General features: G+C 39.5%; 1 protein-coding gene across 1 annotated transcript in view; it reads left to right on the top strand.

Moving 5' to 3' along the window:
- The window catches only part of c11.1 (maestro heat like repeat family protein c11.1), a 264,060-nt gene that overhangs the window by 102,542 nt on the left and 143,105 nt on the right, over positions 1 to 18,413 (top strand). Inside the window, exon 11 of the mRNA XM_068228566.1 lies at positions 6,086 to 6,329. Coding sequence (XP_068084667.1) covers positions 6,086 to 6,329 — 244 coding nt within the window. The remainder of the gene's footprint in view (positions 1 to 6,085; positions 6,330 to 18,413) is intronic.

The raw sequence follows: 18,413 nt of genomic DNA, 5'->3' as shown, positions 1-18,413 counted from the left end.
AGACCAAGTACTTGTTCTGATAACATTCATTGAAGGTGGAATTGAAGAGAAGCTAAAAATAGGTCCAGTGTTCATAGACCCCTTTGATACTTTGTGGAGAAATGATTTAATGTATAAGTATATAAGTATATGTATACAGTGTAAAATTCTTCAAATCTAATCATTCACATGCTTACTATATATATATTTCGTATGGAACAAATGATCTACATTATTTAGCACAAATATGCACATAATAAATTAAAAACCGGGCGAGTTGGCCGTGCGCGTAGAGGCGCGCGGCTGTGAGCTTGCATCCGGGAGATAGTAGGTTCGAATCCCACTATCGGCAGCCCTGAAAATGGTTTTCCGTGGTTTCCCATTTTCACACCAGGCAAATGCTGGGGCTGTACCTTAATTAAGGCCACGGCCGCTTCCTTCCAACTCCTAGGCCTTTCCTATCCCATCGTCGCCATAAGACCTATCTGTGTCGGTGCGACGTAAAGCCCGTAGCAAAAAAAAAAAAAAAAAAAAATTAAAAATGAATATCAAGATTCTTCAGCCAGGAAAGCACTGGAGCTGATGCTTTAATTAATTCTTCCCAAACACCTGTTAAACTACGCTGTGGACACTCCCGAATAATGTGGTTCATCGTCTGTTCTTGAGCTCCTCAGTCGCAAGTAAGTAGGTGAATCTAGCCATCCCCATTTGTGCAGCATTGCTTTGCACCTACCATGACCAGTTCATACGCGGTTTAGTTGGCACCACGTAGCTGTTGGTAGATCAGTTCCTGAAACATGCTGGGAAGGATCATCTAATTGAATTTGTCGAGATGATGAGAAATCTCTCCACCTTTCCTTCCAGACTTTGATGATGTTGAAAGGCCCTGGCTGCTTAATAATGTTATCATCCCAAATAGGCTTCCTGGATTTCAGACGCATGGTTGGTGGAATACTCATTACTGAGTGAAACAGAAGGTGTTTAAAGTCAGGACAGATGTAAGTTTTCCAAGTTTGGGCAGCAGCTTGTTGTCTTCTCAGTTGTGGAGGAGATATACTTGCCAGTACGTGCAACCATGGCACAGGAGTTGATCTTAATGTGCCTGTTACGATCCTTAAGGTCTCATTGAGCTTAGTATCCACTCTGTGGACATGAGCACTTCTATACCATACCAGTGCACAGTATTCGGCAACAGAGTAGACCAGTGCAAGGCTTGCCATGTGAAGAGTACTTGCATCAGCACCCCATGTTGTACTGGCTAGTTTGTGAATGATGTTATTCCTGGTCCTAAGTTTTCCTGCAGTATTCTCGAGGTGTTTTCTGTAAGTCAGAGAGTGGTCCAGAGTAACTCCCCGGTATTTGGGGTTAGGATTGTTTCTCACCCTTTTTCTGCAGAATGTAATGTTCAGCTCTTGTTTGGGGATTCTTTTGTTAAGGTGAAAAGCTGTGACCTCCGTTTTTGACGGGTTTAGGCAAAGCCTCCATTGTTTGAAATAGTTTTCTAGTTTTTGTAGATCCTGTGTCAGGATTTCTTCTCCTTCTTCAAGATGGTTGGTTTGAATTGCTATGGCAGAGTCATCAGCATAGCAGAACTTACGGGACATTGTTTCTGGTACATCACTTGTATATAGGTTGAAGAACAATGGGGCTAAGACATATCCTTGAGGGAGGCCATTCTTGATGGTGTACGACTTACTCATCTTGTTACCTGCACACACTCTGAAATAACGATTCTTTAACATGGTAGATAACAGGGCAGTGAGTCATCTACACGGTAGTACTTGTTTTATCTTCAACATCAATCCATCAGTCCACACTGTATCATACGCCGCAGTTAAGTCGATGAAAGCCACGGATGTTTTCAATCCTCTTTGGAAACCTGATTCTATAAAGGGTGTTAAAGCTAAGACTTGCTCACAACAGCTTCGTTTTTCTCTGAATCCAGCCTGTTCTGGTGGTATTCTGCTGTCTAATGTGCAGTATATTCTGTTGTAAATTAGGCGTTCCAGAATTTTATAGCAAACGCTGAGGAGTGAAATTGGACGGTAGCTTGCTGGGTCGTCTGCTGGTTTCCCAGGCTTAAGGATTGCGATGATTTTTGCAATTTTGAACTCTGGTGGTGTTTGTCCTTTGGCGAGGATATCTGAGAAGAAATTCCTGAGCCACTTCCTGCCATTACTTCCTAGGTGAGTTATAAATTCTGGAAATATACCATCCAGACCAGCTGCTTTTCCAGATTTCAAAGCTCAAATTGCTTGATTGAGCTCAGCACTTGTAAAAGGAGAGGAATAAAATGGGTTATCATCCAACTGATCATTAATAATAATAATAATAATAATAATAATAATAATAATAATAATAATAATAATCGTATGTCCTCAGCTACCGTGTGCAGACATTTCAATTTGACGCCATCTGGCTGTCTGCGCATCAATTTCAATGTTCCGTTTTACTCTAGGCCCCTACTAGACGGCAGACCGAGTAAACCGAAACTCTCTTCGGCGTCTATGGCTGAGATTTAATGAATTTTGTCGGGTAAACACCAAATGTGTCACCAGAGATCTTTTACATGCCGACATCGTACGACATGGAGTGTCGAATGGACTTTTTTCCGCCCTTCAAAAATCCAACTACCTCTGCCGGGTTTGAACCCGCTATCTTGGGATCCGGAGGCCAACACTCTACCGCTTTAAGACTCTCTTGTATAATTTTGTATTGGCAGGCATCTGTCGGAACATCTTCTGACCTCTTTTTAATGTGTTGAGCGATGGAAGATGGATTAAGTTCAGTTCTGGAAATCGGCAGTGGTGTTGCTGCTCCAAGTTTTCTAAGAAGTGACCAACCTTTGTGACTGGAGTGAGTAAAATCAAGACCTTGTGTTGTGCTATGCCAGTACTCCCTTCTTTGAGTGTTCAAGGATTGTAGAATCTGAATGCCCTAGGCAGGATCTCCATTTTCTTCGTATGCTTTAACAAGCTCTTCAGTCTCTTCATTCCAGCAAGGAATGTAGTTCCTTCTATAGCCACGAGGTATGTTACGTTTTGCTGCTCCAATAATTGTTCCAACAAAGCGTTTATAATTCTCTAGTGTAGGTGGAATCCAGCGAAGATGAGAATCAACCTCACGAGAATACTTCATCCGTTGCGTTTTCTTGAAGTTCCATCTGGGTTTCTGTTTTGTTGTAATTAATGGGACTTGTAAACCGATGGTTAAAATAATTGGACGATGCTGGCTGCGTGGAAAACCTGATAGTAAATATCTTGTGTGGGGTAAAGGAATATGGTTAGCATCCATTGTTATTAGGCAGAGATCAGGTTTGGTGTCTTTACGCCATCTAGCAGAATGGAAAGATTTTTTGTCTTTTGCATCATAGGACAGATGAAGTTGGATCTGGTCTATCCAGTCTGATAGCTTTTTTCCGTTTTCATCATTTTTGTCATACCCCCATGAAGTGTGATGACTGTTGAAATCTCCACTGTAAACCCCTAGATGACATACGTTTGGAAGAGGGGCATCTGGCCAGCTTTCCTATGGTGGTTTGTACACTGCAGATACGCTTGTTCCAATTACGTTTACGGAGATGATTTCAGTATTACTTTGTCGGTAGCAAGAAGTAACACTGTAATTGGATATGTCCTGGCGAATGTACATGATAGAACTATAAATCTCTGAACCAAGCATGCCTACAATTTTATAACTGGGTATTCTTGCTCTAGAGTCTACCTGATCTTTTAAATGGGTTTCTTGTAGGGCGATGAGATCAATTTTAAGTTCTTTAGATAATTTACTCAGGTATTCGCATTTATCTTTGGATATGCCTTCAGTGTTCACTTGTAGGACACAGGCACAAGGTCCAATGCATTTTGAGTTCTGTGTGAATTGGCTCTGAAAGGAGCCGTTGGGATAAGTTTGTAGATCATAAAAACTGGGAGAGATACGAGATCTAGTTCGGTTACCATTTGTGTAGACTTTCTGCCGTCCTGCTCTTGCAGTCCATTGCCCGGGGTACACCATCTTGGAGGTTGTCTACACGTCATACCTGATTTGCCCTTCTTAAGATGGCTGACAAAATGGGCAGGATCTGTGACCTAGGCAACCGCGTGAAAAGTGAGTAGAGTGTACATCTTCTTTGTGGTCTCCATGGTAGTGATGGCAGGCGAGACAAAATGGGTGCCAGTTGGGGCAAAATATTAAAAATAGATGTAACCAGTTACCCTCTAAGTAGTGATATCTGTGGAGCAATTGTAGCAGTGAAGGCAGATATTTAGGGCACAAAACTGATAATAAATATGACCCTAAAACACTATTAAATGAACATGGACTCACTAGATAACACAAACATAAACTCAGCACCCAAAATAAAATCACAGATACCCTCTGGAAACCACAAATGAAGCGCAGTTCTTCTTTACAGATCGATATAAGATTCACTACCATTACACATCTTATTCACTGGAATCAGAGATAAGGCTTACTGATAGACTAATTCAAGTGGACATGAACAATCGGCAAATCAAGAAGACTGTACAACAAACCTTCGTAAAATTCCATATTAGCCCTTCTGTTATTCAAATTTTATCTTGCTTATATCCCAGAAACATTGTCAAGACAGTTTGTCTATGCCGATGATCTCTGCATAGCCAGCCAGCACACACATCCTTGAGGGCAAGTTAACAAAAGATCTCTTTTTACTGACCAATTTCTTTCAAAACTGGCATCTGACACCTAGCACAACCAAAACAGAAACATTTTGCTTTCCTCTTGGTTTCCTTCTGGCCCAGACTACCTTGAAACTGACTCTCCATGATAACATTTTACCATATAACCCAAACTCAAAATATTTTGGTGTAACACTGGACCATACACTGTTGTACAGTAAAACATCTCTCCAGGCAAACTAAGTACAAGAAACAACATCCAATCTAAGCTTTCCGGTAGCACAGTGATAACTTTACAAACTTCTGTGCTAAACCTGGTTTATACAGCAGCTAAATACTGGTTATCCATCTGGCTGAACAGCACCAATACGAAGAAAATTGACACCGTCCTGAATCAGACAATGTGGATGATCATTGGTCTCCTAAAAATAACCTCTCTGTACTGGTTTCCTTAGTCACATGCTTCCAACAGGTTTATGCTGCATAAACAATCTTGTCTGTGAAGCCAATAAATTGCAGACCAGTAAATCACTTCTAATTAACAAAGACATCCATAGAATTGCATCAACTCAACTGAAATCCAAATACTCTCCTCTGCTGCTGGCTCAAACAGTGACTAAAGAAAATTACTCTGGTCTATAAGCCTGGGAAGAAGAATGGATTACAAAGGCTCCCGATGAATGGAGATTGATCTTTGACCCTACACAACTCCAGCCCAGATTTCATCTTCCATAAGGTTTATGAGTTTCACTAAACAGTGCACACTGGGCACAGAAGAAGTGGCTCTGAGATGCATTCTTGGGACCTACAGCTTTCTCCATGCTGCAACTGCAAGGAAAAATTCCACATAATATGGCACATCACCTTCAGATGTCCACACAGAGCCTTCTCTGGGATTATTGATGACCTACTGACAGTGTCAATGACAGCTATTCAGTGGCTGCAACTATACATCCTAGTTATCATGTTTTTCATTTGTTAATATATGTATTTTTTGCTTAATTTCTGTTGTATTTTTTTCTCATTTCTGTGTTGTACATATCTCTCTCCATTTCTATAATGTGTTTCATATGTTTCACTTCATTATCCTGTTTTGTAAATTTATTATTCATTGGGTTTTCATCATGTTGTTTGTACCTAAATCTGTGTGCAACTTAACTTGTACCATAAGCTAAATAAAATATTTCAGAACAAATCTGTGCAAAAAGGATGAATATTTTAGTTAATTGAAATAATTTTATCGTAACTTTATATAATTATGTTTGTTACATTTACCATAATTATGTAGAAGAGTCTTTCAGCTTCCTGTTGGTGTACAGTATAATAAGGGTATGTAAAGATTAAGATGTATATACAGATAGTATTTTCTATTGTCCAGTGCACTGAGGTAAAATTACTTAGGGTTAAAGGAGTAATGTTTTAATGAGATGTGTATATGCTGTCTACAGGCCAGTAAAGGGATGGAGAGCAACAGCATCCGAGAGGAGTTCCTGCAAACATGTGCTAACACACTGTACCTGTTAGCAACCACAGTTCCACAAGTCGAGGAAACACTTTGGCCTCTGCTTTTACAGTTCTTTCTAGCCAGCCAGTACACAGCAGCATGCTCTGATATAGCTCGATGTTTGGCTCATCTTGCATCCAAACACAAAGAAGAACACAATTTTGCTGAGAACTCTACAAAGAACCCTCGTAAGTTTAATTTGGAATTTTTGAAATTGATTACAAAGTAGAGATTTGGCCAGTTCTTGAAGATAAGTAGGCTAACTAAACTGTTTGGTGTGAAGGTGTACAAATTCTTGTGTACACATAACTAAAATTCTTAGGTTAATAAGGACGTAAAATTCTCTAGTAAAAGCTATACAGTTCTTGAATTATATAACAAGTTCCTTATCTAAAACAAATACAGTAAAACCTCATTAGTTCAAAGTTGTTGGGATGCAAAAATTGGACTTCGAACTACGTGATTTCGAATTAACTGCCAACTCGTAATTCAGAAATGCCAACACCTGCCGTGTCACAAAATATTCTAAGACCCGTTACTGCATGCAATTAACCTTGATTCACAGTTTAAACTTTTCAAATGCCATGGAAAAATCTGTTTCCAAAATGTACCCAAGAAGGTTTATTTATATTATTCAAATAATGCACTTGGATAACTCACTGACAAACATAACCTCACACAGCGAAAGAAAAAAAAGCAAGATTCAAATATGAGGAGAAATCTATGCTGGCTCCCCTGTGCAAGTGCTTTATTCATTAGATTAATGTACTGTACACATTTTACATGCGCTGTACTTGCTCGGAAAGTACCCAATGCCTTTAAAACATTGTGGCTTATCAAACTTTCCTATGACGAGGGGAGAAAATCTCTCACTTCTGTCTGCATTACAACACAGTACAGTGACTCTATACTTATACGATTTTCAGCCATGGCACTTCTTCTCGTAATTCAGAAATGTCAACCCTTGCCACGTCACAAAGTATTCTAAGGCCCATTAATGCATGCAATCACTTTGATTCACAGTTTAAGGATTTCAAATGCCATAGAAAAAACGATTTCCGAAATGTATTCAACAAGGTGCATTTACGTTATTCAAATAATGCACTTAGATAAATCACTGGCAAACATAACCTCACGCAACAAAATTAAAAAATCAGATTCAAAGACGAGGACAAATTATGCTGGCTCCCCTGTGCAAATGCTTTATTTCTTGGATTACTGTACTGTTTGCATTTCTAGATGCCTTGTACTTGCACGAAAAGTGTCCGGCGCCCTTAAAACATTGCGGCTTATCAAACTTTCCTATGACGAGGGGAGGAAGTCTCGCTTCCGTGTGCATTGCAACACAGTACAATGACCCCCATTCTTGTATGATTTCCCGACTGGCACTTCTCTCCTTTAAAACCGTAAGTCTGTTTGGGCTCGGCATTTAAAAAAAAATGCAGTTTCGTTGTCATTGATAATATTGTTCGGTGCCAATTGATTATTTGAGCCATGCGTTTTCGCCAACGGCGTTATCGCTAGTATTCACGGATTCTGCTTCTCCGCACACTGCCTGCTACGTGATATTGTGGCATTCCTTAAAACACTGAATACAAAAGAATTACAATTTCACTCGAACTTAACAAATATGAAACACACTTTAGACACACCGAAGAGAGTGAAAGTGCGGAAAGCTACCCCTGCACGTTCCGGAAGATACGTTCTATCATGATGCGGATAAATTATGAATTTAATTTACTCTATAAAATAATATTTTTAAAAAAATATAAAGGCAGGTTTGAATTAAAAGATATTTTTTTGGCTGTGGGACAAACATTGTTCTTTGAATGACGAATTATCCGTATTTCGAATTAAACAACTTAAATAACATGCAAAATCGTACCTCATGTTTCTGGGAATGAAAGCTTCTTCGAATTAGGTGGGATTTTGAATTAACCAATTTCGAATTGTCGAGGTTTTACTGTGTGAAAATGTCTCTCCATTTTTAATAGTTTCACAAATAAAAATGCATTTTCAGTAATTTTTTAATCTGCAAGATATAAAATGAAAATACATTTACAGTCCTTCTACAACTTAAATATCTATAGAAAATAAATTGAAAGTACAGCATACACAGCCTACTTGTTACAGAACTTACTGGTTTAGCTCATTGTTAATGTTGTCAATAGTTCCATGTTTGTCATGTTCAAGTTTGTTTTACTCTCTGTGAAGACACAGAAAAACTTAGGTAGGAGTTTGTTGCATTCAGTGTAACAAATAGGAATAAAAATTGCTCTGAAAGTGCAATCTGCAGAAACCATATGCTCATTGTTCAGTGTTTTAATTTTCATTTTCACATTTAAGCCTTCAACTCTCTGAACCTATTGTGTGAAATGTATTTTAGGAAAGAGTACCTGTTGCCTGCTGTCATCATCATCTTCTGTTATCCAGATGGAGCTGGGTTGGGGAAAATATGCTTCCTCTCCATTCTTCATTCATCATCATATTCTTGCTGTCTTATGTCCTTAACCAAGTCTGTCCACCTTAGTGTATGCTGTCTTTTAACCTCTATTTCCTTCTGTTCATAGTTAAATAGTAAGTTTTGGTTTGTCATATGGGTACTTGTAGTCTTATCCTAGTGTTTGTGAACCTTGGTCTAATGTGTGTGGTTATAAAAGTCAGGATATGAGTTGCTATGGAGTGCAAGCCAACACTTCGGGAATAAAGCAAGTAGTGTCTCTCTTTGTGTTCCTGTGGCTTGTACTGCCCTAACCTGTTACAGTGAAAGAAATGTCTCTGGTTCTGTGTGTAAGTAAGGCCAGCACGCTTCATCACTGAAATTTACTGTGCGTGTTTACACAGTTATAAGCTATAAATTTCATTTTTGTTCCATATTGAAGTGTAATTATAAGAATAAATTGACAAGAGGGTCCAACTTTTCAATACAATATATCAAGTAAATGATACAGTAGAACCTCGATTATACGTTCCCGGAAACTACGTTTTCCCGTATTATTTATTCATGTAACCTTAACTACAGTGGTTACACAAAACAAGGCGCAAACACAGTAAAGGGGGAAGGTAAGAGCAACTACACAATATCAGAGAACACTGCACACTCAGAAAAACATTAGCTGGTATTACGCGGATCTCCAACAACAACATGTACGTAAATATCAGTACGGCCAACTACTGGACAACAAACCGGGAAGGTGGAAAAGGCTGGGAACCTACCAAAGGCATGGACATGGCTTAGATTGCGGATTCCGAAATAAATCGGCGTGATCCTTAGATTTGAAAAATATTATTTACAAAAGAATTTTACAAATACATTCTAAATACAATTTCAACTTACGAACTATAAGTTCTGTGATATACATAACTTAGAGGGTCTTTGTTAATACCTTCGAAGCAGTATGAATTCAAATTTCAAATCAACTATACATCTAGTTACCAATGCAGTCGTACAATGCAATTTACAGTGAAGTGTACAGGTTCTCCAAAATCTAGTGTAGTGATACAGAACTACCAGAGGCAAAGCTCAAGGTAAAGATATTTAATTACAATCTACACATTTTGTGAAATAAGAAAAGGGAATGCCTCAAAAACAAACAGGCAAGCCCAGCTGGAAAGCTAGGGCGTCCTAAATAATTAATTTGGCAAATCTAGGTTAGGCTAGGGCAGACTCCTATACAAAATTGCAAACGAACATTATGGAAATTTTAACTGGAACGGAAAGTAAGAGTGGTTACCCAAAGGTGTGCCATCTCGGAAACCAGGTGACGTCAACCAGATAGGCTGCTCACAGACAGATAGACCAAGACCGACAGAATTCAGAATACCGAATTATTGTGAACACTGCCTCTCTCTCAATATATAGGTAAACTCCGGCCTTGGAGCAACCAATCAGCGTGCATGAGTTCCCTATTGCCACCTAGACTCACCAATCACAACCCTACTTTAATTCGCGAACTTTGACAAACATTCTAGAATACGCCTGATCGCGAACGTCGTATTTCCAGAACAGTCAGAAATATTTTCTAGAATACATTACCTACAAAACAACACACCCTGTTCAACAATTCATGTAACTTTCTGGATCCTTCCAGGAAATATAGAACAGAATTCTACTATTTACAAATGCATATGTCACAAATCTTACACAGTACAGGTTAGGTCATTACATTATATCATACTTTACACATGACAGTACAGGTTAGGTCACAATAAATGAAACAAAGTCTTCAAAAAAACACTTTCCACTTGCACTACATAGTTCACTTGTGACAGTTCAAATTACGTGGTCCTGCGAGTATCCTAATTAAATCACATCGTAAAAATCCTACATTATCTGTTCCTCAAAGAAACAATTTCCCGGATCAACCGTCCAGAAATTTCAGTCCCATCAACGCTAAATCCTCAATCATGCCTTTTTCAAGAAACTATAACTTATGAAAGGACGGCTATGGCATACTTAAGGATCTTGGTGTTGACATCCCTTCATTGCGGTAATTTGAAGAAGCACTACTGGAAAAGCGATCGGCGGTGAACTTGCATAGGGGATCATCGTAGCATCGCATTCGGGTAATATTGTTTAGAGAATCCTCGGAAGTCATAAAGCAGAGAGTGCCCACAACAATTGGAAGGAGACAGAGCGCATTTCGACAGCTCTATTTGAAGATTTTCGTACTTGCAAAACGTCCACATTATGTCCAGGGTTAGATGTTTACTTTTTTTTTTTAAACTTTTTTCGAGTGTATTGCCGAGCATGTTTTTGGCATTTCCCTCAGGGCACTGCATAGTCACCGGGCTTTCAGGCAGGAATTGAAATGGCTCCTTCTTAAGTAACACTACTTTAGTATTTTAATATTGTCGTGTACGATTATGTTATCGAGACCAGAACAGATGTTACACCTTACATACATAAAGCCATGGGAGGTTTTGGGATTACCTATTACTTTTTTCATCCTAATATAAGATGGGAATATCATGTTTTTGTGTTAAAATGTTATAAAAGCCGCAGTCATTTTATTTACGCGCGTTAAATTTAAAAATTTTGTATCATTTCACACTTGTACCGACTTGTACAGCTGAGCCAAATACAGTAGAGACACTACGCGACACTTCCGGATTTAGCCTTGTTAAAATGGGAGACAAGTCGCAAGTGGCGCTCCTAGTGGCTTGACCTGAAAATTTGCACTAAATTCAAATATCAATGGAAATGTATATACGGAAATGGATAAATAAATTACGTCTAGAAAGAAAGTGTTACTAAGATATCAACTTCAAAGTTGCTAAAGCAATTCTGGATAAATGAATGAAGAATTATTTAACAGGTTATTATTTAAAGACTGAAATTAGACATACAATCAAGATGTGAAATGGACTGCTGTGAAAGGGCTTGATCTTTCATTTATGCATTCCTTTTTTAGCTTTAGAATTCCTGCCTGAACATTCACGCCTAGATTTTTCTTTTTTCTCATTTAAAAGCATTGTATCATCATATTAAAACACTTATCAACAAAAATATCAGCACATTCCTTACACACATGATTCAACGAATTTACATTTAAGAGCTGGACGATTTTCCTTTTAACTTGAAGCCTACTAACGGAAAGAAAATCTATAAATTTAGCCTCAAAAACATTGAAACTTTCCCTATAAGCAATACTTGCCATAATGCCATTACATTAGTGTAAAGCAAATTTGCATCATTATATTGTTTCGACAAAATATGTACATTCTTAAATCTCCCATATTTTCTTCAGTGGTTGACAACGCATTACGGCGTTCCAAATGGGGTAACTTGGAACACAACCACCCACACTCATATGCATATATATTTTCCTGAATTAAATCAAACCCACTGATCACACCTAAAAAAAAAAAAAAAAAAAAAAAAAAAAGCATCGGTATTGAAGGTTAACTGCTGCACTATACAATAAAATATGTGTATTATATTTTAAGCCAGTTAAAATATGGGTCGAGCGGGTCAGAAGATTATGAAGTACTATAAAAATCTCTTTGTCACTGGAAGAATATATATGCAAACACAATATTACTTACATTTTCTTGTCACAAGGGAAACGGAAGAACGACTGCGCATTCTTCTCTACTTCATAGTTACTGCAGCCAAACACAGCACATACCTTTCCCCTCATGTTGAGAAGAGATATCAAGGAATGACACACGCTACTATTTAATTATGTCAACTCACTGAAAACGCATAAATAACACCAAAACCTTCACACACAAATACACGTGCTCTTATGACAGAATCGGTAGTTCTCAGGTCAATTCGCTAGAGAGTGCTCTAATAGCTGTCCCTCGATATCTCGCTGAGTGTCGCGTATTGTCTCTACTTATTTGGCTGAGCTCAAGGTCGTGAATAATCGTAATTTTGGAAGTGTTAATGATATTTTTTCTTTTTCCAATTTGATTGTGATTAGTGACGGGCAGAACTAAATATAATGCATTCGAGAACTTCAGGATTGATACTTTCAAAACCATATTCTTGAGCTCAACATAACCTTTAAATGTCGATGTAGGCGTAATTTATGTGGTACAAGAGTTCCATAAACTGACTAGGAACAGTATACCGGTGACCAAATTACAATGGAAGATTAAAAAAAAAAAAGATTGTTTGGCTTGGCGTTACGGGTATTAGATTTTTCGAAAAGTTTGGCTGATCAAAGTTGCTGAACTGAAAGAAGTTTTCAAAGAAGTATGATGAAGTTTTCAGAGGAAACTGATGAAGTTTCCCCGGTAAGACTAAATGTAAAGTTTTGAGATTTTTAAGTCACGTACCGGTAATAAACGTTTGAAGCCAGGCCCGCGATCTAACTTGCCTGCCTCTCACCGGGAAGGGCCTGGGTTCGATTACTGGCAAGGTCAGGCATTTTTACCTGGATATGAGGGCTGGTTCCAGGTTCAGTCTTCTACGATTACCGTACCTTTAATTGAGGAGCTATTTAATGGTGATATGGCATCCCTGGTCTAGAGAGCCAGGAATAATGGCCGAGAGGATTCGTCACACTGACCATGTGTCACCTCATAATCTGCAGGCCTTCGGACTGAGGGCGGTCGCTTGGTAGGCGGAAGGTCCATTGGGGCTGTAGTCTGGTTTGATTTAGGGGCGTTTGTAAGATTATAAGAATACATATTTCATTTTTGTGATGTTTAGCCAAATTGTTGATGGTTCATTCGATCCTGGATTTTCTATTTTCCCGTGTTGTACGTTTTTTTTTCCACGGTCCCTCCAAAAACGGAGATTCGAGGTTCCACTGTATTACATAAGTCTTGGGACTAGTTTTAGCCACTTATTGGTCATCTTCACCCAGATAAAAATTAAACAAATTATGTGTTAACTAAAGCATATATATATATATATATATATATGATGAAACGGTAACACCCTACGAGCATTCACGTTTCATTCTTTTATTAAGAGAAGCTCGCTAACACCCGGCCGTAAGCCTTTAAAACTTGCGCCGAGCGCACAGGAATAATGGGAACTGCGAGCAAGTTCGCGACGTTCCAGAACACCGGCCAAGGACAAGCGACGTCACGCAGAAGGTTCCTTCGTGTTCCATTGCTGCATGAACGAAATATAAGCGAGTCGCCAGCCTGGGGTAAGGCAGTATGTAAGCAGAAAGCCTGCAGTAAAGCAGAGGGAGTGCGCGGTATGCGACGGCAGTGTGCTGAAGGCAGAGAGTGGAGTGAGTCGGCAGTAAGCCGTGAGTCAGCGAGTGTGTGCAAGTAAGCTGTCACGACATAATTCGTCTCTCGGTCCGGCTGTATATTTGAATTCGTTTAAAGACTGTGTTCTCGCCAGCTTGAATTCATTTAAAGACTGTGTTCTCACATAAACTGTGCCAGCTTTGAATTCGTTTAAAGGCTGTGTTCTTGCATTAATTGTGTCAGCTTTGAATTCGTTTAAAGACTGTGTTCTCGCCAGCTTGAATTCATTTAAAGACTGTGTTCTCACATAAACTGTGCCAGCTTTGAATTCGTTTAAAGACTGTGTTCTTGCATTAATTGTGTCAGCTTTGAATTCGTTTAAAGACTGTGTTCTCGCCAGCTTGAATTCATTTAAAGACTGTGTTCTCACATAAACTGTGCCAGCTTTGAATTCGTTTAAAGACAGTGTTCTTGCATTAATTGTGCCAGCTTTGAATTCGTTTAAAGACTGTGTTCTTGCATTAATTGTGTCAGCTTTGAATTCGTTTAAAGACTGTGTTCTCGCCAGCTTGAATTCATTTAAAGACTGTGTTCTCACATAAACTGTGCCAGCTTTGAATTCGTTTAAAGACAGTGTTCTTGCATTAATTGTGCCAGCTTTGAATTCGTTTAAAGACTGTGTTCTTGCATTAATTGTGTCAGCTTTGAATTCGTTTAAAGACTGTGTTCTCGCCAGCTTGAATTCATTTAAAGACTGTGTTCTCACATAAACTGTGCCAGCTTTGAATTCGTTTAAAGACTGTGTTCTTGCATTAATTGTGTCAGCTTTGAATTCGTTTAAAGACTGTGTTCTCGCCAGCTTGAATTCATTTAAAGACTGTGTTCTCCCATAAACGGTGCCAGCTTTGAATTCGTTTAAAAACTGTGTTCTCGCATTAATTGTGTCAGCTTTATTTCATTTAAAAACTGTGTTCTTGCATTAAATGTGCAGGCATTGATTTCGTTCAAAGACTGTGTGAAAGCAGCGGTAGTATTTCTAGCCAGCCTCAATTTCCTTTAAAGACTATGTCTATCCGTTGAACTGTGTTGCATTATGATCTTAAGTGCCAGTGTTAATCTGAAAATCACGACGTACGGGAATTTGGACTGTCATTTATTTCAACAAATGTATTATGCTGGTGGAGTACAGTGCAGAGACTGTACTCGATAAATTTAATTTTCTTTATGAAGTGCTCGATCACCACACCTCGGAAGATTCTAGATTGTTTCATTTGCGTATTATCCCAAATACGAACTGTGACTCTAACTTTATCCTTGCTACTGTGGGAATTATTTTCGGCGTGCTTCGCCATAGGGAAGTGTCACACCAATACCCCACGACGTCAAATGTGGAAGCTCCACATTTCCCCGTTCCTGCCCCTGGTTCAAGTCATCAACACTAATACAAACACCAACGACGGAAGACAACGCCGACGCCGACCGCAAGACGACGCAGCCGCCGCGGGACAACGTCCTCTTCACGCCCTCAGGGACAAATCTACAATTCAGCTATAAAAGGTGACATAATTATTTGCCTATTTATTGAATAAACTGAAGGATCCACTTAATCATGAATTTTTCTTTCACTACCCTTCTCTCTTACTCTCTTAGCATGGGCCGTACACGCCTTGTCGTTCATCATGCTCTCCGATAAACTGAAGTACGGGCGTTCCTGTTACAATTCGGAATCATTCCGGGCAGCTCTTCAAAGTAAGTACCGTGTAACTAAGGCTGAAGATCTAGCAGAAATGATTGTTTCGTGTGCTCAAGAAATCGGGGGCATATGTAAGGAAAGTGACCAACCAAAGAAATTCAGTGACAAAACTAAAACCCTGCTAAAGCGAAGGAGAGAAAAGAAAATTCAGACTGATCGTGACATGATAGAATATTCTGAAATATGTAAGGCAGTACAAAGAGAAATGAAAACTGACTTACAGAAATTCAGGGAAGACACTTTAAGAACAAGCTTAGAGAGCAAGACGAGTTTCAAGACAGCCAAACGAAAACTCATAATCGGTAAAAAGCAGCTAATTGCTCTAGATGGAAATGATGGTCGAATTACTGAAAAGGAGGAAGTTTTGAAATTCATCAGAGACTTTTATTGCAATCTGTATAGCAAACCAAAGGAAGCCCTGAATGGACCTAAACTAAATGATATATCTAATGTTCCAGATATTCTCCCTTCGGAAGTCAAGTGTGCTTTAGATAGTATGAAAAAGGGAACTGCGCCGGGTGATGATGAGCTTTGTGTGGACATCCTGAAACTCACAGGGGAGGAGACAATAAATCACTTGGCAAAAATATTCACTTCCTGTGTGCACTCGGCTTCAATTCCAACATCATGGAACAAAGCAAAGATCATACTGATACATAAGAAAGGAAATATTCACAGTATCAAAAATTATCGTCCTATCAGCTTGCTCTCTATTTTGTATAAACTTTTTACAAAGATCTTGTTAAATCGAATCAGTTTCATCCTTGACTCAGCCCAACCTATTGAACAAGCAGGTTTCCGTAGTAATTTTAGCACAATAGACCACATACTGACTGTAAGAGAAGTGATAAGCAGAGCAAATGAATATCATTTGCCTCTCTGCATTGCCTTTGTTGATTTTGAAAAGGCATTTGACTCTGTCAGCCATACAGCTGTCATGCAAGCTTTACATGAGCAAGGAGTGGAAGCAGCTTACATCCAAGTGCTCAACAATATCTATGAGACTTCTTCAGCTTTCGTTAATATCGGTAAATCAACCCCAGAATTCCCCATCAACAGAGGTGTCAAACAAGGTGATCCCATCTCCCCGAAACTATTCTCAGCGGTCCTAGAGATGGCTATGTCTAAGCTGAGCTGGGAAGAAAAGGGAATTAGAATTAATGGGAAAAGGCTAAATAACTTGAGATTTGCAGATGATATTGCTTTACTGGCAAACGACTTCGAAGAGCTCCAGACCTTAATTACAGATCTTGCATTAGAATGTCAGTTGATTGGCCTAAGCATAAACCTTTCCAAAACAAAAGTTATGTCCAACGAATGGGTTCAAGCTGGAAATGTGAATATTAAGAACATGCCATTAGAAGAGGTCAGTGATTACATCTACCTTGGCCAGATTATAAATATGACAGGTGATATAAGACCAGAAATCTATAGGCGCATCAAGCTCGGATGGCAAGCATTTGGAAGGAATTCTTCAGTATTAAGATCTAAAATGCCAGCAAATCTGAAGAAAACAGTATTTGACCAATGCATCCTTCCTGTGCTGACTTATGGCTGTGAGACTTGGACTCTGAACGAATTCACAAAAGGGAAACTTCGGACCGCGCAGAGAGCCATGGAAAGGTCAATGCTAGGCTATACAAAGAAAGATAGGAAAAGAGCTGATGACATCCGGTCTGTTACAAAGGTTAAAGACATCTTAGAGAGAGTACGCTCCTTAAAATGGCAGTGGGCTGGCCATGTTGCACGAAGAAATGATGATAGATGGACAAAACTAGTGCTGGAGTGGAGTCCGAGAGAACATCGAAGGCCTAGAGGAAGACCACCGGACAGATGGGACAAAGATATCAAGAAGATCGCTGGTACCACTTGGATGAGATCTGCCCAAGACCGTTCTACTTGGAGAAGACTGTTGAAGGCCTACCTATACCCACGACTTAAAGAGGCCACATCATTTTAATGATTGAAATGGCTGATTGTAATATATATATATATATACCAGACAAAGACAATGTTGTAGAAATAATTATGACATTCAAATGGTTATGATCTTCTTGTCACAATATGATGTCTTTAAGTTGACTTAGGGCCTCAGTCTACATCAGACATTAGAGATTTACTTCTTTGCCTGAGGTGCTCACTGAGAGAACGTGATGCATCCATCCGGGAAATTGCTGCTCATGTGGGACGAAGTGTGTTAGCAGTGCAACGGGTGTGTACAGAATAGTTCACAGAAGGCCGTAGAACACAATGAGATGGGTCTGGTCGCACCACCCAGTCCACCCTCCGTGTGAAGATCGACACCTCATCCGAATGACATTGCAGGACAGATCTGCATCCTCCTTGGCTCTGGCACAACAGTGGAATAGTGTAACACATCGTACACTATCAGGAGTGACAGTCTGTTGCTGTTTATTACGGTCTGGGTTACCGGCGCATCGTCCACTTCTCCGCCTAATGTGTATAAACATGCTAGAATGCAGTGATGTAGGGAACGACGTCACTGGGGATAGGAATGGCAGCAAATAGTGTTTTTGAATGAATCCAGGTTCTGTTTGATTGAAAATGATGGCCACATTTTGGTTCGCGGCAGACAGGGGGAGAGGCATCACATTGACTGCATTCGCACAGTACATACAGTGCCAACTCAAGGCACTCAACTCAAGGTGGTTGTATTGGGTACAACCACAAATCACAGTTGGTGCATATCCAGTGCACTGTGACCATGACATCGTGCGACCCGTAGCCATACCCTTTCTGCACGATACCCCAGATGCCATATTTCAGCAGGACAATAATGCGCGACCACATGTTGCTGCACAAACACGTGCCTTCTTGTTGTCACAGGATATCAGAC

Source organism: Anabrus simplex, chromosome 7, assembly GCF_040414725.1.
Source record: "Anabrus simplex isolate iqAnaSimp1 chromosome 7, ASM4041472v1, whole genome shotgun sequence".
Lineage (NCBI taxonomy): Eukaryota > Metazoa > Arthropoda > Insecta > Orthoptera > Tettigoniidae > Anabrus > Anabrus simplex.
The sequence above is the reverse complement of the archived record's forward strand: the minus strand, read 5'-3'. Positions and strand labels throughout refer to the sequence as shown.